At 44.1% G+C, this 22,193-nt stretch overlaps 1 protein-coding gene across 37 annotated transcripts in view; it reads right to left on the bottom strand.

Moving 5' to 3' along the window:
• The window catches only part of MAP2 (microtubule associated protein 2), a 197,919-nt gene that overhangs the window by 38,225 nt on the left and 137,501 nt on the right, over positions 1-22,193 (bottom strand). For 24 of the 37 annotated variants that reach the window (XM_080598970.1, XM_080598978.1, XM_080598984.1 and 21 more), the window contains 2 exons: positions 12,437-12,550; positions 10,030-10,107 (listed from right to left, as the gene is read on the bottom strand). In XM_080598970.1, coding sequence (XP_080455096.1) covers positions 10,030-10,107; positions 12,437-12,550 — 192 coding nt within the window. Of the gene's footprint in view, positions 1-54; positions 313-10,029; positions 10,108-12,436; positions 12,551-22,193 lie in introns of all 37 variants that reach the window. The other 13 variants (XM_080598963.1, XM_080598988.1, XM_080598991.1 and 10 more) reach the window with 2 other exon arrangements.

The raw sequence follows: 22,193 nt of genomic DNA, 5'->3' as shown, positions 1-22,193 counted from the left end.
GAAAGCTGGAGGATTCACTGGCAGCAAACGCATGCAATCCTAGGGAGGACACACCTTCCTCGGCCAAGGAAGGGGATGTGTCTTTCAGAGGCGTTTCCGCCACAACTGTTACGCTCGCCCTGCTGGATGCCACACTTGGCACTTTGTCTTCGTGACACACTTTGGCCTCCAAACCAGATTCCGGCTGACCCTCACCGAGGCCCCTGGCCTGGTCTGAAGGCTCAGCAGGCCCGTGCTCTTTCCCCGCTTGCTTCCCAGGAAGAGCAGCAGGTTTCGCTTCCACAGCCATCGGACTCTCTACTGGTTCTTCTTCTTGGGGATGGAAAAAGGAGGCGACATCAACACCAACAGTAAACACCAAGCACAAAGCTCAACAGGACTGGTTTTACATAACACTTTCAGCTCTGAACAATTTAGATTCGTGTGTCAAAGGTTTGCTAGAATCCAGCCCATTTTAATCACAATGGAACTGAATTTTCCCAAGGGAAAAAAAAGAAAAAACACAAAAAGCCCTCTCCCCCAGCAAAGCATATTTATGCTCTAAGATGAGAGCTGAAAGTGTTTTATAGGTATACCTCTTCCAAAAATGGCTGTGAGTCAAATATTCATTGCAAATGGAGATGATATTGAATGATGGATGGCTCTGACAACACCAATGCATCAATGCGCACAGAAAGTATGCTGATTTTTTTCTGATAGATGTGCTGTTTAATCCAGTACAAGACATTCAGTTGAGGTGGGGGAAGGTATGAGTCATTAATTTCTTTCCATTGACCTTGGTGATAATGACTGCTAAATGCCAGCAAGTCTGTCCTGGATTTGGCAAAACATTCAGCCACTTGAACAGCCTTAATAAGCCCTGAACATAGCTGGTAACTAACGGTTTCACAAGAATTCAGCCAAGATTCTTACACTGAATGGGTTTATAAACCGTTTCTCCCTTAGGCTGCATGAGGTCTGAACTCTATGTGCAAATCACAGGTTTAACACAAGGACTCTTCATTTGCTTTTCTGTCTCCCTCATTAGCCCCCAGGCTCCTCATCACCAATTAAATTAGAGAAATCAGTGAGTGCAATATAACTATTTGTTCATCTGAATTTCTGGAACACATTACTCAGCCTACAGGCTGTTAGGATCAGTATACTAGTGCCAACAGTGGTCTTCATTCTACTCTCGCCATGGCAGAAAGTCTCCTTTCTGGACTGAAGTCTTGTCATTGCTATTCAGACCGAATATTACTTTGCTCCATTGGTGTCCCCTCTGACTGGAAAGTAGTATTAAGCGTGAAATCTTCGATTCAGCAAAATACTTAAGTAGCTGACCACCAGCCAATCTGAAGTCAACCTGATGACCTCTCTGGGTTTTTAAGTACGTCCCATGTTTAAGGATTTTGCCGAATCAGACTGCGAATGAAGTGGTTTTGAATCTGGAAGTGGCTGCTCAAACTAGCCAATCAACCACCCACTTCAGTTATGGCCTTTAGAAAGTGATTAACAGAACATAAAAACTATCTGAGGCTAAGAAAATACCACTATGTTAAATACAATATTATTAATAACATGTAAACATGTAATTAGGGCTAGATGCTGTATCTTAAATGCACAGAAGCCAAAAGATTCAGAATCAGAACTGAACCAATGCCTGAGTGTCACAGGGATATTTACTCAAAGGCAGACTGTAAAAGCAGCCTAGCACAACAGCAGGTATCCAGCTACAAGAGGCCCCTACACAAATAACTTGCTTTACTTCTCTTTTTCCAATTTTATGTAGTTGTGTGCATTCCCTTCAGTTAAAAATAAATAAAGCGTCTCATTTTATCTTTATGGCAGTTACTTCACTCAATGCCACGTGATTATAACTAATTACTCACCAAAGCAGAAATAATTCCCTTCCATTATTTTTTTATTAGCTGAAAGCTCTGCATACCTAGCTTGAAATGTCTAAAGGTTAGGCATCCAGTGCAAAGAATTGTCTAGGTTTCCTCTAGCGTGGTGGAAGAAAAAGCCTTAGGAGGTCGAATCATCTTAGTTATGTTAGATACCCATTTTGGCAACTTATTATGCATAGAGGTACAGAGCTCTGAAATGGTTAAAATCAGGAGAGATTAATCCCATCCTGAATACCAATGCAAAGGGAACATTGTGATTCTCTCAGTATTATTACAGCTCATCAGATAAACATTTTGAGAATATAGACACTAAAAAGAAAAGAAACATTGAAAAAGAACTTGCATGAAGTAAGTGGACTTCACTGCAGTTGCCGTAAAAGCCCTGGCAATAGCTGCAGACGAAAGTGTTTTCTAGAATGGATAAGCACACATCTACAGAGGCAAACAACTAAACACACATAAACACTGCTATGGATATTAAAAGTTTGCCTGAGCTCAGAAACTGGAAAAAAGACATCATCTCCAAGCTGCAAACTGGAATCTCAGCACATCCTTGGGGAAAGCATCGTTACAGGACTGCACTGCTCCTGTGTTTTCTCTAAGCAAATGCTGCTGGCTGCTGTCAGCTAACTGCCTAGGCAGACTGCTGATCGGAGCTGGACATCCTTCTCACGTTCCCCTGCACCTGCTCCTAGCTCTGCCTCACCTTAGATTAAGTATTCAGTATTCCAATGATATTTTTCTCCTGAAAACATACTTACCTCATTTGTACCAACTGAATCATATCCTTTTTTTCCATGTTATGGCAGTAAGCTATCGGTGCCTTAATAAAGGAATCCTACAGAGACTCCCTTTGGGCAGCAGACTCTTTTGTGCCAAACAGACTGCTTACGCACAAGCAGCAAGTGAGGAGGGGGGGGGGGGGTTCATAATGCCTACCTCTTCACTGATAAACCAGTTTATTTCCTATTTTCCAATTTCACTAGACATGGAGGCATATGACTGAAATCGATGCTGCTCCTGAACTAAATAGTGCAGGAAAGTTTTCATTACAGATACAGGCACCCAGCTATAGCAAGGCCGCTCCTGCCATTTTCTGTCTCCCCCAGCTTCAGGCAGACATCCTGACATGAACAATATGCAGTTATTAGCATTGATCTCATTCTGGTGCTGCTGCAGTGCTGGGCTACGTTATCCTATTAACTCTGGACAACTCTGGTTTTCTTGAAATGCCCCACTGAGCTCTTTGAGTCACATACCTCTACTGTCCTCAGGCACAAATCCCTACAGAATTCAGTACTGTTTTTAACTTAACCTCCTGTGTCCCAGGATTGAGTTAATCAAATGCTGTGTGATGAAACATGATCCATTTTGCTTGGATAAGAAGTCAGAATTCCTGCTAGTCACTGAAATAGATTCTCCCTTGATCCCTCAAAAAACATTTGACTTTTATGTAACCCCCACAGCTAAAATAATACTTACTGATGTGCTCAGGCCATAGAAAGAGGGGGTACAGAAACACAGTAACAGTGAACTTCTTAAAATGTCTGCCTTGTTTGCAGTCAGTTGACAGAGTTTTACTGGGTGCAGCCACAAAATAACCAGAGATCAAACATGACCCAGCACTGCCTTAAGTCACCAGTGTGTACTGGGGAAAACGTTGTTTTCCTTTGCCTAGTGGAGAATTAAAGATCTTCCACTGCTAACTCTGGTATAGGCATGAGGTTTTTCCCATTGTGTTACCAACTCAGCTGACTTACCTCCAGTAACAATCTTTTGGTCTATTCTGCACTGTTCTTGGCAGTGGTTCTCTGGCACAGAACAAATGATCGTATGCTTCTTTTAACTAGCTGCTCCTTTCGCGTCTGCTCTAAGCCAGGCCAGTAGCCTGAGAGCCCTGTTTGAGCAGGGACCATGGTTTCATTGACCCCAAAGCTGCATTCATGGCTCATGCTGCAGCTCTGCTTTGAGATGGAGAGACTCTGGAGGGGGCATCATTTCCGTGTGGGGACAACACACATCTTCCCTCCCCAGAAAGCAGCAACCCCAGGCACATATATAATGGAATGGATGGCAGGTGGGGAGAGGGGAAGAGGAACAAAATGGGACCATGCTCAGTTCACCTTCATCATGGCCCAACAAGACCTCTGTGCTCTTCACTGTGGCACTGGGATGTGTACTAGAGCCAGTCCACTCCGAGCTGAACAAAGGGTGTTCATAGTACTCCTCATCCGAATTGTAGGGCTCATCATCAGGCACAGACACTGAGATGGAGGGGGCCAGGCGTTTACACCACTCCCTGCTGGCAGCGGGCCCGCAGCCGGGGCAGTGGTGTAGCGGTCCCACCTTATCCTCCGCCCCTTCATCTACAAATAGACACACACAGACAAAAACTGCAGGACAGACAGACAGACAGAGACAAGACAAGACAGGATGGACGCATGCACTAGCAACACTAGCCACTGTGTCATACTGCAGAGTGGATGAAACCAGGCAAGCTGCAAACTGATGCTGGATGGAGGCATGGGCAGTGCATTTTAACATGGGGGCCGTGTGTGTGGCACTTCCTGCAGGGTTTGGGCACTGGAAACCTACTGAAATAAATGCATTTCAAGACTATTCACTCAGTATTTAGAGGAATACATATTGTACACAAACCACAACTTGCATTGAGAATCATATGTATTTTACAGCTGGAGTGACTGTTTTAGAAACTTCTGAAGTATCCTGACACACTTGTATCCTTTGCAGTCATTGGGTGAGGTACTTGAAGACGTAAATGAAAAAAAAAAAAGTCCTTTAATTGGAAGTGGTTTGCTTTTTGTCAGTGACGATCTTATTTCTCATTTATATCTATTTCAATCTTACTTCTTTCCTTTTCCTATAACTAAGTATCATTTAAACAAAGAAAAAACCAAACAAACAACCCTTCCTCTAATTGCTAGCTACCTTTTTTCCTGAAAAAGGCCATGCAGAGCTGCTCACAGCACGCTGTTAGTCCTGTATTTGATGCTGTTGTGTCATATTTCTGTTGGTGAACTAGCTCCCACCTCTGAGTTTGCCAATACTTCAGAATGACAGCTTTATTCACCCGTCACTGCAGCATCACAGATAATCACTTAATCATTTCAGGACTACACCAGCTACTGACAGCTACAGCGAGGGGGAGCTTGGGTTTGTTTTTCTAAGACAACGAAAAAAATAGAGCACAATTAAAGTGAATGGCCTGCCATCTGACCCATACACACCTGAAGGGGAGACCTGAGAGCTTGTGCAAGCTAAGGCACTCTCAGACTCCTAACTGAGCCATGAAAAACTAAAAACTTCTAATCCTAGAGAAAATACATTTAAAGTCCCTTCTCTGTGACTTCTTGGTGCCTTTAGCAGCTGCTGCTGCTAACCCTCTGGATTTCCTACTAGCTGCAAAAAGGAGTCCATGCTCAGTGTCCCTGGCCTTTCTCCAAGCAATTACAACTTAAAGAGCTTCCAAAACCTTCCTCTCAGATCCAAAACACTGACTCAGAAAGCAAGGCTCTAACACAGACAGTAAAACCGACATTAACCACATCTCTGTGAGACCCCGAACCAAGAAAGCTCATGACTGCTGCTGTTATTGCCATTACCCAAGTCTTGGAAGGTGATTTTTAACCATCTGTATCATCAGGTTGCATATTGTGACCAAACCAATTCCATCTATAAGAGCTCTGAGCTTCTTCTTGGAATATAACAGTAAGTTTCAAGTTTCTTTCTAGAGCACACCAGAACAAGACAACATCTGTGTCTTTAAATAAAAAGGCACCCTCTGCTTTCTTCAGCAATGTGGCAGCAAGTGTCCTGTAGTGTAATGACATCTGCTTCTTCCGCCTTGGAAAAGGATGCTGTAACTTCAACCCAGTAAGGCTCAATCAATGCAGAAAAATATATGTATATTCATCAAATGTAATATTAGAAGCTCCAACATGTCTCATCGCGCTGCCAAAGGATGATTATCCAAGTTTAAGAATCTGTGACAGCCCGGAGGTGGGCCAGGAATGAATGTATGCTATGCACATCTGTGCACATACACAAATACTGCCCCATAGAACTTAAGAGAACTATTTTCACAATTTCTTTCAGGGGACAAAGAGCGCCTTGAACTACGGATAATTTAGAGGCTTCACCCTTGCAGTGGAATCTAAACCACAGATTCAGTGGTTGATGCATGTTTAAAAGTTAGGTGTGGAAAGATAAGCCATCACCTGTCTCTGCTGAGCAGGCAGCTCTGCAGAGCACTGAAATAGGAGATGCTAAACACAGGACTGAACCTGAGCTCCCTGCCTTTTTCCTAGTACTTAAGAGCAATAAGGTTGCAGCAAAGCATCTTCACATCTTAATCCACGTGCAATGCAAAACCTGCAGATTTCTTTTCTATATAAGCTTCTACAAAATTCAGTGACAGATTTGAGGTGACTCACTGTTTGCAAAAGGCTCGTTCCAGAGGGTGAAGCTGTGTCTCAGCATGTGACAGACCAGAAGTCAGCTTCCTCCTAGACCTGAGAACATTCAAGACTACAACTCCCACTTCTGTGCAGGGTGCCCTCATGCTAGTTTATGTATCACTGCGAGCAAGAGCAGAAAGCGGTGCGATGCACTTGCCATCTCTTCTGCTGGAACTGGTGCATTGTGGAAGAAAGAAGAGAGGTTGAAGAGGCCAGAAGTAGAACAGGGAAGGAGGAGGCGGTGCATTATGGAGATGGAGGTGCAAATGGAAAACGGGAGGCTCTCCTTCCAGCTGTAGGTCGTATTTATCCAGGGACTCTTCAAAAGTAAAATGCGCCAAGAATGAAGATGGAACTCCAGGACTTCTCTATATTGACGCAAACAGGGCTGGAAATTGCTTCTGCATGGGTTGCGGGGGGGAAAAAAGCACACTAAAACAACCAAGCGCTGCCTCTGCTCCTTAACACTACAGCAAATGACAACAGTAAAGATGCTCAATGCACAGAAATGTGATGGGCCAAAATCATTAGTAGTGCAAAGTCTAGCTGGAGCTATTATGTCTGTGTCTATCACACATCTACATCATTTATCACTTTCAATAAAGATATCTGCAAACTTACTGCAGATAATTCCATTAACATGACAATTCATTCTTTAAAGAAGTATATGCTTTTATTTCTGCAACAAGAAAATTCCTTTGCTGTTGTAGTCCCTTCTAATAGTTTCCATGTCAAAGTGTGGGAAAAATTCCCAGTGTATTCTAAAGACCAAGATTAAAATCACTTCTCACAAAGGATAATTCAGCTTGAGCTTCCAGGTATCTTTTCAAAATGCCTTTCATGAAATAATTTTTACTGTAAAAGGATTTTTTTTTAGGACACTTGGTTCCTTTCAATTTGCAGTGTTCTTATTTGGTACATAAAGCTTATCCTGAAACACCTATTTCTAAATGGAAGGCAGTCCTTCAAGGCATCCTGCTATCTTGTAACATTTAGAAGATTTTTTACATGAAGACATTTCTAACCATTGTCAAAAGATGCAGAGCACAAAAGAAATGCCAAGTTTGCAAGAGAACACTGCATCAGCCCTGAATGAGCAGATACAACCGATAAAAGGATTAGACAGTGCTAGAGAAAATTTCATTTCCTGAGTAAAATTATGTTACAGTAGGTGAAATAAATGAAATAATGTCGATAGGGCAAATTAGTTATCTTACCTTCTGCAGCAGTATAAAGGAACAGGCTCATCTGAATGATTTTCTGCAGCCAAATGAAAGAATGAAACCTACATCCACTGACTCCTTACTCTCATGAAATACACTTGACCCACAAACCTCTCTCTCTTTTCTACCTTTTTTTTTTTTCCTTTTAATTTGTGTTTGCTGCATGGCTGGCCACATCCACCTTTGTCATGTCTACAGCAGTGATTTCTTTCTGACTATGACTGAAGGAAGTCTCCTTTGGATTCAGTGCAATGCAACACACACTGACAAGCGTGTTAGAAAACGTTCTCCGAGAGAAGAGGGATGAAGGAAGCCTGAGACAGATACACACATCAAATACTCGCCTTTTCTTGTTCAACAACTTTAGAACTGAGTTAAATTCATAAATTGTATGCTACTGACCAGAAAGATAGACAATGTAAAGGTACATGGGGATGGATAGCCAGATGGTATAGGAAACAGAAGGCCGAAGCAGGTACAGTACAAATTGGGTCAAAACCTGATGAGGTAAACTCTCCCGAATGGGAGCTCTGCCTGAATCAAAATGACAGGACTGGCTCCCTCAAGTCAGCAAAAGCTCCACTTACCCACAGAAAATAAGGATGACATCTAACACAGAGCAGAACACAAGATTTTGTGTTTCTTCTGGCTTACTAACTACACTAAAAGTTGACAACACTGATACTTTGGGCAAAAGCAACTGAAGTGCTATTATATTAATTCTACATGCAAGGAAGGAGAAAAACAGTAACATTAAGTGATGTGCTGAGTCATATACACACTGGGAACACCACAGTCCTGTAGCTAGTTGATAATAAAGTCAAGTTACATAGCTTTTTGCCACCTTCTTGTCTTGGTACTAAGCAGCAAGATGTGCTAGGGGACAGTTTTTAACCTCCTGTCAATTAATCAATATGTTTGCATCATAAAATCCTAAAATACATACAAATAATACTGCCAATACTTAAAGCTGACCTTAAACTAAGAGTAATGGAAGAACCTTGACATTTGCCTGAAGCAGAAGAACAAGCCCTTTATTGTAATAGGAAAAATCAAAAAGCATATGCTGAATTACTCTACAAAAACAGAAAACAGTGGGGAAAACCTTGGTAACAATCCTAAAAGCATTTGTTAATGCCCTACTACCTTCCTTTTCAGTTAGTAGTTTTGATTGCCATTTCTTCTTGGTGATAAGTCAAGAATTATTGGAGTATTTTATTCAAAACACATACACAAAAACCAACCACACAATGAATCAAATTTTATGTCCTGGTTACTGACCACATACGCTGGGTATTTCCAGTACAGTGGACTGTCAAATGTTGTTGTTAGCACAGTCTGTAATTGCATTATCTCAAAAATGACCAAAGGATTGAAAATGCTGAATTGCAGTGCCCTGATAAACTGAGTCAGACTATGTTAGCACACGAAGCAGGAACTATCCACTTGCAAAATTAATAGAAGCTCTGCATTAAAATACTAACAAAGTTTGGTCAGCAGATGATGATAAATTATTTCCATGCTCTTATTGAAAAAAAGAAAAAAATGAAGAGGGAAGTAAATGGAAACACAAAAATGCTGTTCACATGGCAGAGTTCAGCTGACAGTCCCCTGGAGATTCTGAACCCAAATACCTTCCTCAGACTGATAAGACATGGCTCAGTATTGATATATTGCTGTCTCTTATACTGATGGCCTTGACACAGCACTCTTTTGCTGCTAACAAAGCATTGACATATATCCTTACCATTGTGACAACTTCACTGGGATTTAGACTTCTTCTTAAAATTAAGCAAATGCTTAAGTTCTTCGCTGAAGGGGATTTTAGGAGGAGGAAAATGCAGAGATCATGGGCTACTGAAACCGAATATTCATGGTGCAGGACAGAGTACAAATTTGCTTAGTGAGACTAGAATTTGACTCCCACACTCTGCGTACAGAACCCCCAATACATGTAGGCATTGAAGCATGAATTACAGGCTGAAGACCAACAAAATGATCCAACTCTGAATCTTCTCACTTTCATGCATTTAAGATTCTAAATACAAAGTTAATGACTATTAAAAGAAAAAGCCAAACAAATCCTAAGAAAACAAAAATTACCTATATTGAATCACAGTTTTGGTGAGCACACTGGGATAGCAGACATCTTTGCTCATGTTGCATGTGACAGATAAAAGAGTTATCATCACCATTTTTTTTTGTTGTTGTTTAATATGGATGTACTTAACTTAGGCTGTCAGTTACCTCTGTGCATATGTGTCTACCTCATCCATGCATTGCAGTTGGTTTGCAGATGGGGAGTTATTGGGGGGAATGCCTTATCTTTCCACATGAAGCTACAGTAAGGATCACCATTTTCTGATTTCCCCCTCCTTTAGACTTATGTCTCATCCCTCTGCTGACAGCTGTACACTGCAAGGTCTGGGAGACCCTTACCTTCCTCCAGAGCTCCAGTTTGCTCAGAAGCTGGTGATGGAGGCGGGGAAGGAGGCAGGTTGGCTGACTCTTCGACTGCTGCAAATCAAACAATGAAAACAAGATACAGCAATTAATTCCCAGGAGATCAATGCTTGATACAAGCTGTAGTCAGCCTGTGCTGCCCAGCTGAGAGAATTAGTTGATGGGGACTGCTGCACCAGGGATTTTCAGGAGGAGACCCTTCTTTACCTGGATTGTTAAAGCTATAATAAAAGGATTTATTTTTTCAGATGAAATGCATTATTTTCAAAATTCTGGTCACAGAGTACAACACAGAAATGAAGAACAAAATCATTGTTTAGATCAGTGTTGCCACTTAAAAAGCCTTCAGTTATTCAAAGCAACAACAAAACAGCATCTGTGCAGGAGAGATTTTATAAATTCAGGCTGATTAACTGTAATGGTGAGAAACTAATCTCTTCAGTTTACCTTGAGTACATGAACAAGAAACACTCTACAAGCTTTTTTTCTTTTCTTGATACTGAGTTCAAGGTTAATCACAGAATACATGCAAATACTCCTCATCTAAATACAAAAGACATCAGCACAAGGAACTTATGTCAGCCATGACTTATTAATGATTCAGCTGAGCAAGGTGCTGTGAAATCTTAGATTCACTTAGGTTACATTTTAGATTCATTCCCAGTCACAAGGCTAGATGCTGAAACCAGATGATGTTTTTCCAATGATTGCAATAGAAGCACGACAAATCCTGTACAAGCTGCTTCTTAAATGAACTCAGCATAATCTCCGCATCTGATTTCATACTAATCATTTTGAGATGTTTTTTTCTTTAAAACCAAATCCACTACTGGGAATTAACCTGTGTTTTTTGAAAAAAAAAAAAAAAAAGAATAAAAGGGAAAAAAAGTAACAAGTCTGTTTTACAGCCTGCGTTACAAATGTCACCTCTCAACAAGCACATCTAAGTTTATGATTCAGGGCTTCTTTCCAAGCGTAGAAAGGCCAATTTCAGAAGCCCCAGAAGAATTGTCCTGGCTTCCTTTCTATTGATGTCAATGTGGTTTGGAAGACAGACCTATGTGACTTATTCTTAAGATTTGCTTGTCCTGGGACAGAGTATTTCTATCTTCATTACAGTGCAATTCCAGCTGCATTCATGTAATAGTGACTGACCACAGGAACTGCAACACCAGCATTTGCTAACTGTAGATGTACTTCTCCCAATATGTTTAAAATCTCTTACCTAACCAGATGTAACTGAATACTCATTTTGCTTCATGCAGGCCCCAGTGAAGCACTCAAGGCTTAAATATATATGAAATGTTTTGTGAAATTGGGGTCTTTCACGTAATATCGAGCATTTGTAAAGAAGGGAATTATCAAGCTACACATCTCTCTGCTGTACTTTCAGCTCAAAATTAATTCAACGAAGCAGAAGACCTTGGGAACCAGACTTACAACAAGTATTTTTAATTACTCATTGACTTTAATTCATTCCTAAGCAGGGTCCAGCTGCTGCACCAAATAAAGTGAAGTGCCTGTGGGGAAAATACCACAAGGTATTATTCTGATTTGATCACAACATACACACGCTCAGCAGAACTTATCCCAGGGGAAGGCTTGCAAGACATTCACTACCCGAGGACAGTGTATGGCCTTTCTCTGGCCTTTGGTGTACATGCTCAGGGCTACTGTGGAAGTTTTCTGGCAGTGAGGAAGCACTGTAGGTATGAAGTGCTGAATACTTACTCATATACATACACACTTGGATTTTGGAGAGACGTTCCACAAAGGAGACAGCAGGAGGACGAGGAAGCAGCATGGACCGGTGGCAGTGGTACCACTCCCAGTCTGGACCACTGGCATTTGCTTCTATCCACTGTCACTCCCTCCCTCTCACCCCGCTGACCGCTATCCCCTCTCCCATCCCCTTCTATGGTGCCCTCTTTGCTTCCTGTCGAGATGCTCTTCCTCCATCTTCTGGAGCAGCTACCACCAACCAGCAAAACCTCGCTGTCTTTTTACATGCCCCTCCTGTAATCTTTGCCTCTTCAGACATCTTCTTCTTCAGTCTTCTTCTCTCAGGGCTGAACACACAGGGGCTCTGAGCATGGCTTGGTCCCACCAAACACAACGATAATAAAACCAACGACAACTACAGTCGCAGCTGCTCCGCTCGGGAGTCAGACACCAGGTGGAAAGCTGCTGCTACAAGCACAGAGTGAATGAGACAGCCAAAGGGGCACAAAGAACTGGGGCAACAAGGGTAACACTATTACGTGGTCCTTTACTTTATCCACGACTATAACCTACTTGAATACACACTTGTATTTTTCTTTTTAAAATACGTATAACATTTGCAGACACAAGGATATTTTCAATACGTTTCATCTTGTTTTACCTATAGGTAGTGGTCCAGGCTGGTCTTTGTGCTGGGCTTCTTTTTCCTGTTCACCTTTTAGGACTGCTACAGCTTCAGCTGTTACTACTTGTACTATCCTCGCAGACACTTCTTCTGTGGTAGCAGAAAAAAAAAAAAAAAAACAGAAAAAAGAAAACAAAAATATGCTAATTAGAATGTTTTTCTTAAATTGCAAAAATTAGCTCAAAAATAAAGAATGGAGACTGACTCAATTTTGAAAAAGTTAATCTTTTCCCTGAAATATAAGCAAATCATTAAAAATGAAATAGAAGGACCAAATAGTCAGTGGAAAATGCTGAGTATTTATGAAAACCAGGACGCTAGCCTTTGCAGGAAGATGCACAAAAAATCGTTATTAAATGCTCTTTCTTATGTCTGTTAGGGACAATGTGCAGAGACTGCAAAATTTTAAGGTGATCATTTATTAAATGCCTTGCAATTTTTTTCCCCATGTACTGTTTTGCAGACAGGGGTAGAACAGCCCGCCAAGTAATGGGATTTCTTGACATTTAATGTATGGAGTCAGTGTCACTCTCACGTGTACTCTGGATGGTATTTCCTCCCCATCAGCACGCAGTTAAGAGGCAATAAAGGCACTTCCCAGACACATCTAAGGATATGCTGATGAGGGACTTGAAACAGAAGCACCAAATAACATTTCAATACGACACAAACGTACGCTTTGTCCTCCTCACCCCTTTTAAGACTGCAACATAAAGCTTTCTTCAAGGGAAAGCTCGAATAGCACACAAACGGATTGCAGTGGGTAACATCTGCAGCGTAGGACGGGTTTGCAGACCTGGACCTGGGACTCTGTCGTGGCTCCCAGTCGCTGGGTGATCGACAGAGCTGGCTGCCAGGGGACCTGTGCTCTGCTCCTCCCCACCACCATCAGTGTGCAACAGGTCCAGGAGCGGTGAGGAACCCTTTGGTGCTGCTCCACCCCACGGGTGGACAGAGCCCCCATTAATCAACCCCCCAAGGACAGAAACAAAAGCTCTCTGCTCACCCATTACTGCTTCCTTCAGGTGAAGGAAGGGGAAGTATATTTAAATCAATGCCCTAGATGTAACTTTACAGAAACCATCCTAACAAGGGACGCTGCCCGTTACATTAATAGTGATTTCTTTCTGGCAGAATTCCTTGGTGCTTTTAATGTGAAGTTATTCCTCTTCATTTGTCCTTTAGAAAAGCTGATTTTTTTCTCCCAGGAAGCATAGATGCAAGTTACTCGACTTTCACGGTCATGTTTGTCTAAAAACAAAATGCTACGTTAATCTCTTGCACAAACTGAGTACGTAATGAGATATTAAAAAAACAACCCACTGGCAAAGAACATTCATAATTGTTGGTATTTATATCTTACAATTCACTTCCCTCTTGACTGGTCGCCAGGAGGGCAGGGACTGCAATACAGCGTTATTGGCTGCAGCCAATAGTGAGAGTTGATGGATGAATATGTCAGAGCCACAACCGAGCAACGAAAAAATAAGCTGATTTAGAGAACTGTTAGTCCAAGAATAAATGAGCACAAACTTGCCAAGGATAAATTCAGACTAGAAATCAGATGTTTTCCTGCTCTCAGGGGTGTGAAGTTCTGGCACAGATTTCCCCATAGAAGGAAGAAAACTCGACTGATTTTGAGATGGAGCTCGGTACATTCACGAAAGGGACTACACAATACGGATGTCTGCATCAGCAGGAGGCTGGGCATGGCAGCTCTGCTTCTCTGTCCCTTTGGTGCACAACGTGCCCTCAGTAAATTAATGAGATTCCACTTTGTTGTTATGTAGATCGAATCAAGCAACTTAATCAAGCCATGCATGCAGCTAGTCGTAGGCACCAAAGAACAGTCATGTCGATTCAAACCCATCACTCTCCCCGGCTGCCTTCTAGTGTCCTGTACCTCATACAGGGGTTTTGAATTTCCCCCACTTAAATGCTTGCTGGGTATGCTTCATGGCACCTCTCAGTTCCTCTTGTGAGGAACAGGGAACAGATACTTTACAAACCCTCCCGGACTGTTGCACGGACCGCACACAAACAGCTCCTTGCCATCCGTACAGGTCCTGGCAATTCCCTGCGTTGCGAGGCAGACGCAGACTGCAAAGCACAAGCAACACAGGAGAAAAGGGGGAGAACGTGCCCTGCAGATCAGCCCTTCCTCTTCCTGCAGGTGCCTCTGCCCTCTCCCATGCCTCACCACGCAGCTGGCGCGCTGCAGCACCCTGCCCGGGCAGGACGTGCAGGTAGGAAACAAGCCTCCCCTCCACAGAGCATCCTTTGAAAGGTGGCGTTCCCCTGCTCTGGCCCTGCTCTTTCAGAATAGGAAGGCACATCGCCCTGACTGCTTTGATAAGGGTGGAGGACAGCAGCGAGCTTCGCAGGGAAGGCCACAGCTCCGAAAGGCCCCACGCTGATCGCCAGCCCATTTGTAAGCTTATTTTCACATGAAAATTATACTTAATTTCAATAATTTACAATTAGTTTCTCAGATACAGAATATGCAAACACATACCGGATTTAGTACCTTGGAGTACGTCCAGACAAAACCCACGTGGTCACCTGCTCTCCATCCCCCAAGCTACCACAAGCCTCCTCCCAGCAAGGTAAGACAAACCTCTACTAAAAATGATATTTTTTGTTACAGAATTCATACCTGTATGCATCCAGCCTGCTTCTGGGGTGCAGATGGGCTCTCCAAGGCCCTCTCAGCTCTCTTCCCGATTTAATTAGCCTGGGACAAACATTATGTTCACCAGGGAGAAGCTGCTGGGGGTAAGAGGTTGCCTCCTGAAAAACGGTCATTTCAGACTATGCAGAATAAACACACAAAAATATAATGGCCTGTGTTTTTTTTTTCTTTTTTTTTGGTTGTTTTTTTTTTTCCTTTTTAAAATCAAGAAAGGCTCACTTTGAGCACTCTGTTGATGGATATTTTGGGTGACACAGGAGGCACAGGCAGTTCGCCAGAACAGCAGTGTTTTTGCTATACATGACTGCTGCAAAAGGACAGACATTTCTGTACTAATGGACACTATAAATAGCAGATCCAATGGGCAAGTCAAATCCTCACAGGGCAGCTATTGAGACTGTTCATAGTTTCCTTATGGTTCAGTTAAAGTTCAAGGAAGCCTAATGATAAAAGAACAAAAAAAAAAGAAAAAGAAAAAGAAAAAGGAGAGTTAGCCAGCCTGGATGCCAGGCAAATTCCTCACAGCCTATAAGCTTTGGCTTCGTTAGAGAGAGTTTTGTTGTAGAGTTTTATTTTCCCTCTTTAACCAGGTAGACGTTGGCTGATTCTGCCTTGTGCCATAGAAACAGCAATAACAAGTGGAAAGTAACACCAAAAGTATGTTTCTTAAAGGCAGCACAGACCTGGGCCTCAGCTATGGCTCCAGCACAACAGAGGAGCAGCAGCACAGTTTCCCTTGGCAATCTTGCAGAGTGAAATGCTGCTCCTTTTTACCAAGCTGCTCACGGTACAGGACGCAGACTGAGTCTCCCACGTTGGTTACAGGCAGTGCAGTACCCAAAAGCCTAGGTGGCTTTTCGGTTACAAGGTTACAGACCAGAGGATGGCTACCGCAGCCAGAGATCTGGGACCAGACCCTGTAGAAGGCCAAAATGTCATTTCCAAGCCCTCCTTCATTTCTTATTGATGCTGCTGCAGTCATCAAGGGACTGCAGATGTCTCCGCTGGCACCTGAATCCATTACTGACATTACTTTCATTTCCCAGGAAACCTTTCCAGTCCATTAAGTTGTTTAACACACAGATTTACCAGCCCCAGTGACAGACGTATGGATGGCCACACAAGTCTTTTAAAAATGTGTCTGAGCTTTCACCAAGTATTTCCTGAAAACTTAGAAATATCTGGAAATGGTAATGGCGAGAGCAAAAATTAGATCTGTGACAGATCTGCGCAGCGATGCACACTGTGTCTGTTCCCTTTGTGCCCTTTCTAATGGCTCACCTCCAGCCTCGGGCACTTTCTCCTCTTTCAAGCTACCATAACCTCAGGCTCAAGCCATTGAGGAAATGGGTTGTGAACACCCCTTCCTCCATGGAACTGCTCAGGCTCTGACAGCTCCCATCCAGCAGTACCTCTTTTATACCTCCCATCTCTCTCTGCAGTGCAGTGGTGTTATTCTGAAGGCTGGGTTTGATGGGAGAAACTCCCAAAGAGCTGTGCCCACAGCATCTTCCTGCCTCACAGGCAGGTGCCCCGTGATTTCACCTTCCCAGGTAGGAGCAGCATTGCCCCTTGAGGCTTTATCCTGCCAGCAGCTCTATCTTACCCCGCTACGGTGGCAGCAGATCTTCAGAGCCAGCTGGGCTCTGCAAAGCAGAACTCGTCCAGGGCATAAACAAGGTTCGACGTGCTGGAACTGCACAGCACACCAAATGCTCCAGGAGAAAACTGAAGGAAAAGGATGACAGGAAGGAGGGATAGAGGGGAGGAGACTGAAAATTGTGTCGAAACTTCCCAAGCATTCACAATGTCATCCCTCAGACTCCGACCAAGAAAATTAACAGGGAGCTCGTTTAAAGCAAAGGGTAATTAATGCTCACGGAGGGCTGAGGCTAAAACAGGGAGAAAGAAAGATGCAAACAGATGGGAAGGACAAAATAATATGTTTCACTAATTTTGCTACCTTTTAGGCAAGGAACACAGGCAGGGCACAGCAAAAGGATTAGCTACATGTGTGCTTGCAGAATTGGGAAAACAAAGCAATTTCAGTCAAAATGTGCCTGTCAAAATCCTCAGCAGGGTGCAGAGCAGTTTCCAAGGTAACCAGCACTAATTGTTGGCACAGCCGGCTCGAGTCAACAACAAAAGCACCGAGGAACCTTTGCTGCTTAGCAAGGCAAAACACCCCAACCATATTCCCTGCAGAAAAGAAAGATCCAACACTGGCTATTTGCTATCTTTGACAATTTGAAAAGCTAACAGGGCCTATGGATTTTTTTCCCCTGGGTGCTGCCGTTCCAGTGCTGCAAGACTACAAACCAAATAGCTATTGGATTTGTTCGGAGGCATCAGGCAGTCCCCTCAGGATGAGTCCTGACTTCCCTCAGCTCTGCTGAGGCTGGTGGGACTGCTGAAACACAGGCAAAGAGACCGGGGCTTCAGCTGGTGGTTTTTCCAATGTAAAATCTGAAGACACGCCTTTGACTTTATTACTGCAATTCCTAAAACCTCTAAGCACTGTCTTTTATACTTGGATTAAGAGAGAAATTCACAGTAGCAAGCGAAGCAGTATGAATAAGTCGTATAAAACACAAATAATGCCAGCAGATTAGTGCTTGTGGTTGAAGGAAAAAAAGCAGTAACATAGCTTTACAGAATTCAAATATTTGCTCTCCAATGGCTTTTGTGAGTGCAAATATTTTGCTGCAAGTAGGTCCTTGATCTTGATGTTGGCAATATCAACAGTAATTGGCAGGAGGTATGAAGGGAAATAATGGGAACAACAGCTTTTAAATTAAACGAAACCACAACACAACTGACAAGCATCACTTCCCTAATAAACTCATTGACTTTAAGCTGCTGCAGCATCAAAGAGGGTGGTGACAGATTAAATTAATCAGCAGGACTTAGCAGCTCGCCAACTGAACAGGTCAAAAAAGGCTCATGTTTTGGGAAAGAAAACCCCGTGATTGTGTGACACACTGAACCCCAAAGGTATGGGGGCTCAGGACTGCCTTTGGGGGAAGACGCACTGCAGTGACTACGTGAAAAGAGCAAGCACAGGGGGAGCTATGGCTGGCAGGAGCCGTGTGGCCCCGGCTGCTCTGCAGAGGTCAGGAAAGCAGCAGCCCAGGGCTGGGGCTGCCCATCCTTGAACCGCTTCCACACCTTCTGCCTTTACTTCGGCTCCACGGTGTTTTCCCGATCACGCTCCCAGCGAGAGCTGAACAGGCAGCTCAAATCTCAGCGGCGTGCAAGTGGCAAAATCCAACGGCAAATCTGTGCTAGGAGCTGGGAGCACCTCCGAGCTCCAGCGAGCCCTCCTCCAGCTCCCAAACACACGTGCAGCAGGCAGGGGCCTCTGCCATGCTGTCTAGCCCCTGTAAAACAAACGCCAAGGGATCGGTTCCCGTACATGCACACCCTTTAAATATGAAATGTCATTAAAAAGGAGCTATACGAATGTCAGCACAATAAAGCAACGCTTTATAAATGAGCCCTCATTACTGCAAATACTTGCTCCCTGCACATCCCCTGAGTCGTATCTTCTTAAGTTTACTGTCTGGAACAAAGTATTTACTACTGTCAGCATTTCCCAACCAAGCCAGAGGTGGGAAAACCTAATCGCTTCTGGTTTGTCTGACGCATCAGCAATGCGATTTACAGCTGATGTGCAATACCGAAGCAGCCACCGTGAGACCCCCAGCCAGGGTGATGCAGAGAGCTCCCACTGCCTTTCCCAGGACGTGCTAACAGCTAAAAAGCAGCACTTGCATGAAATAAGCAGATATATTTATCCTTCATTAAAAATGAACTCCTTGTAGGACTCATGCAGGAAGAAACCACTTCAGATTCAAAGCAAAGCACCGGATATTTAATCCTTTGAGTGTGAGTAAATATGCAGAACAGGTACCTCATTTCTAATTGGGTATTTGTTTGGGACTTCAGTACGTGTTAACATTTTAAATAAGCACAATTTTAAGAACTAACTGTTTTCAGTATAAGTGAACAATGCACAGAAGCCAGTAGAGCTACAGCAACCTACAGCAGGAGAGAACATGTCCCTACAGTTCTTTTTTAGCTCCTTTTTAATACAGTTTTTACAGTGCTTTCTGTGATCTTTAAAATAGAAGGGAAAAAAAAAAAACCAAAACACAACAAAGTATGCTACACAAGCTCTGCTGAACTTAAGATTAACATTAACAATAACCCGTGCATGCTTTGTGTGAAGGCTTCCAGTTGTGCCCGGTTCAGCAGAACCAAAGACCATTCTGGCAGTGTAACACAGTTTAGGTTCGTCCTGTTAGGGGACCTGGTAACACCGAACGCAGCAATACGGTGCACCTTCGCCCTACAGCTCATGCTGCCAGTCAAACCCTGCCCCAGCAGCAGCTCTGCAATGCAGCAGCAGCTGTGCTGCTGATCTCCTCCGGGCTGCGCTTCCCGGCCGAGCCCCTGCCTGTACCCAGACAGGCATCTCTCCCTTGCTGACTGCAAGGGATGGCCCTGTGTACTCACACAAGATGCTGGACCTTCCTGGAGGCAGGCAAAATAAAGAAGATCCCACGTCACAGCCAAATTAATCCCAAAGTTCTTGATTTGGGTGAACTGCTGGAGCAGCTGCAGCCCTGCTTAGAAGCTCTGCGCCCCCCGTCTCCTCCGGCAGCATCCCAGCAGAAGCAAGTCTTGTCCCTGCCAGGTCACCACCTCTGACCAGGTCCCAGCCCTGACCCTTCCCATGGTCTTCTCCTGCTGCCTGCCCACCCATGGAAACCGCTAGCCCACACCTCTGGTTGTATGAAGTGATTGGGAAAGAGACGCACCTACTCCTCTAGACTGAAGGTGCAAAAGAGAAGGAGGAAGAGCTGACAGAGCAATTGTCTGGCAGGACAATATACTCTTAAATAGAAAGGAAGAGAAAGCAACTCCTGGACAGACACAGCAAAGGATCAGCTGCTTCCCAGCTCACCAACACCCTGTGCAGGCTCACTGCCCTGGATTTGGCACAGACCCTGGCTTTTGGGGAAAAAACTGCAGCTCCAGTTGAAGCCGTTTTCTTCTCTCCCATGCGGGGATGCAAGCGGTTTTGCTAAGTCAGCCAGACTGCCACATCCAGGCAGCACTGGCAGCTGGTACTCCTGCTCCTCTGCATCAAGGCACCTGCCTGGGCAGCCCGCGGGCTGTAAGCGAGTTTCCTTCTAACTGCTGCAGGCAGCAGGGCTTGCTGGGACCTGCACCAAACCAGTCGTGTGCTGCTACGAATTAGTCTCAAGGAAAGAAATATGAACAAAAAAATGAAATACCTGGGGTTTATGTTCCCCTCCCAAAGTATATGTTCCTTCTAAGTGAATTTGATTTCCATGAAGTATTCAATTTAGCCAGTCCTGAATGAGAATGACTCTCCGGAAAGCAGTTAGCAGGTTTTCCTGCCTTGGAAATAATGGCATCTCACAATTCTTTTCCACATACTGCATGCAGTTAGAGACGAAGTGCTGAAGTTTTGAGCCAGTATTTGCCTCATGCAGGAGAAGAGCTCATGCATGTGATCTCACGTACACAGCTGGGGTGACTTGAGTTTCCTGCATTGTTTGCACGTCTCGAGTAAGAACTCAATAACAACAAAACCCCCCAAACAATCAAGACTGCATTTCCAAACCATCACCTCAAAATGAGCTTTCTAAGCACCACTGGCTCTGCTCTGCAGTCGGTCTGCACAACAGCACAGGGAAATGTAAATGTTTTGCTCAGCATCTCCTGAAGAACAAGCGATGGAGTCAAAACCAGCACACAGCCCTCTCGCTTTGAACCTTGCCTTTGAATTTCCAGATCAACCTTTTCACAGCTGGTGCGGACAGGCACTGGATTAGCAGTGCTCACATGCCAGCTAATGCCAGCCGCTTTATGCTGATTTCCATCCCTTCAGCTGGCAAAGGCAAGCAAACCTGTATTAATTATCATTATAATGGCTTAAAGCGAGCAGTTGATCTACCAGCAGCAAACAGGAGGAACCCAAGCCAAAGCACCAGTACATAACTACTGGTTTTGCTGTCCTAATTCAGGATATGAATGTCGTGTGAGACAAGATTACTTGTTTCTCTGTATATTAACCTCACAGCTTAAAACAGCAGGGAAGACAAAGGCAGGTGTTTTATCCCTGGCTCCCTCCTCATCTTTCATTTGAGCTCCTTGCTTGAATTAAAACCCAGCTTGCTTTGCCTTCCCATTTTAATACAGAGTAGCTCATTAGGGTTAGTTGAACCAAGAAACGTGTGCATATACATATATCTCTATATAAATGCATCTATATAATCTCACACACATCTATCTTGCACCACAAATGCCCCCCAAAGCAACACGTCCCTTTCGTTTTCATGGAAGTTGTGCCTCAGTGAGGTCCCACTGAATGGTGCTCCCTGTCTCTCTCCCCATCTACCCCGTCTTGAGAAGCAAATTTGGGAGAAGAAGGGAAAACCAAAAAGAAGACTGCTCCTTCCCTTTGTCAGACAGCCTGACTGCGCCTCGGAGCCGTTACAGAGAGGCTGTGCACTCCTGAATGCTAAATAAGCTCCCAGGCTACAGACTCTCTCTCAGCGGAGCTTAAAAAGAGATCTGGCTCAGCACAGGGACCAGTTGGCATGGCAACGTGGAAAAAGGCAGCCAGCAGCGCCTGGCACTCCTCGCAGTAGTAGCAGCGGACTCGTGTTTTCGTAGCCGCTCTGACGGCACCAGGGTCAGCCCCGCACCACCCGCAGGGAACGGGACCGGCCTCCAGCAGGCACAGCCACGGGGAGCTCAGCTTAGCCACGGCTGGGCACCAAGCCACGCACGGTGGGTTCTGTAACGGGAAAAGGGAGGAAGAGCACGGGCTGTCACACCTGGGAACCTGCTGCTTCCCTTTCAAGGTGACTCTGGGGAAGAAGTTGCCATTTCAGCTGCGCCTGAAACAGAGGGGCTGTGTGCCTGCAAGACAAGGCTCTGTTGTTTGTTAAAGAACGCTCCTCCAAACCTTCCTGCCCTCAGATCAGAGCTGGAACAGAAAAG

Source organism: Anser brachyrhynchus (genome assembly GCF_964034855.1).
Source record: "Anser brachyrhynchus genome assembly, chromosome: 7".
Lineage (NCBI taxonomy): Eukaryota > Metazoa > Chordata > Aves > Anseriformes > Anatidae > Anser > Anser brachyrhynchus.
This window is presented reverse-complemented; position numbering and strand designations above follow the sequence as displayed.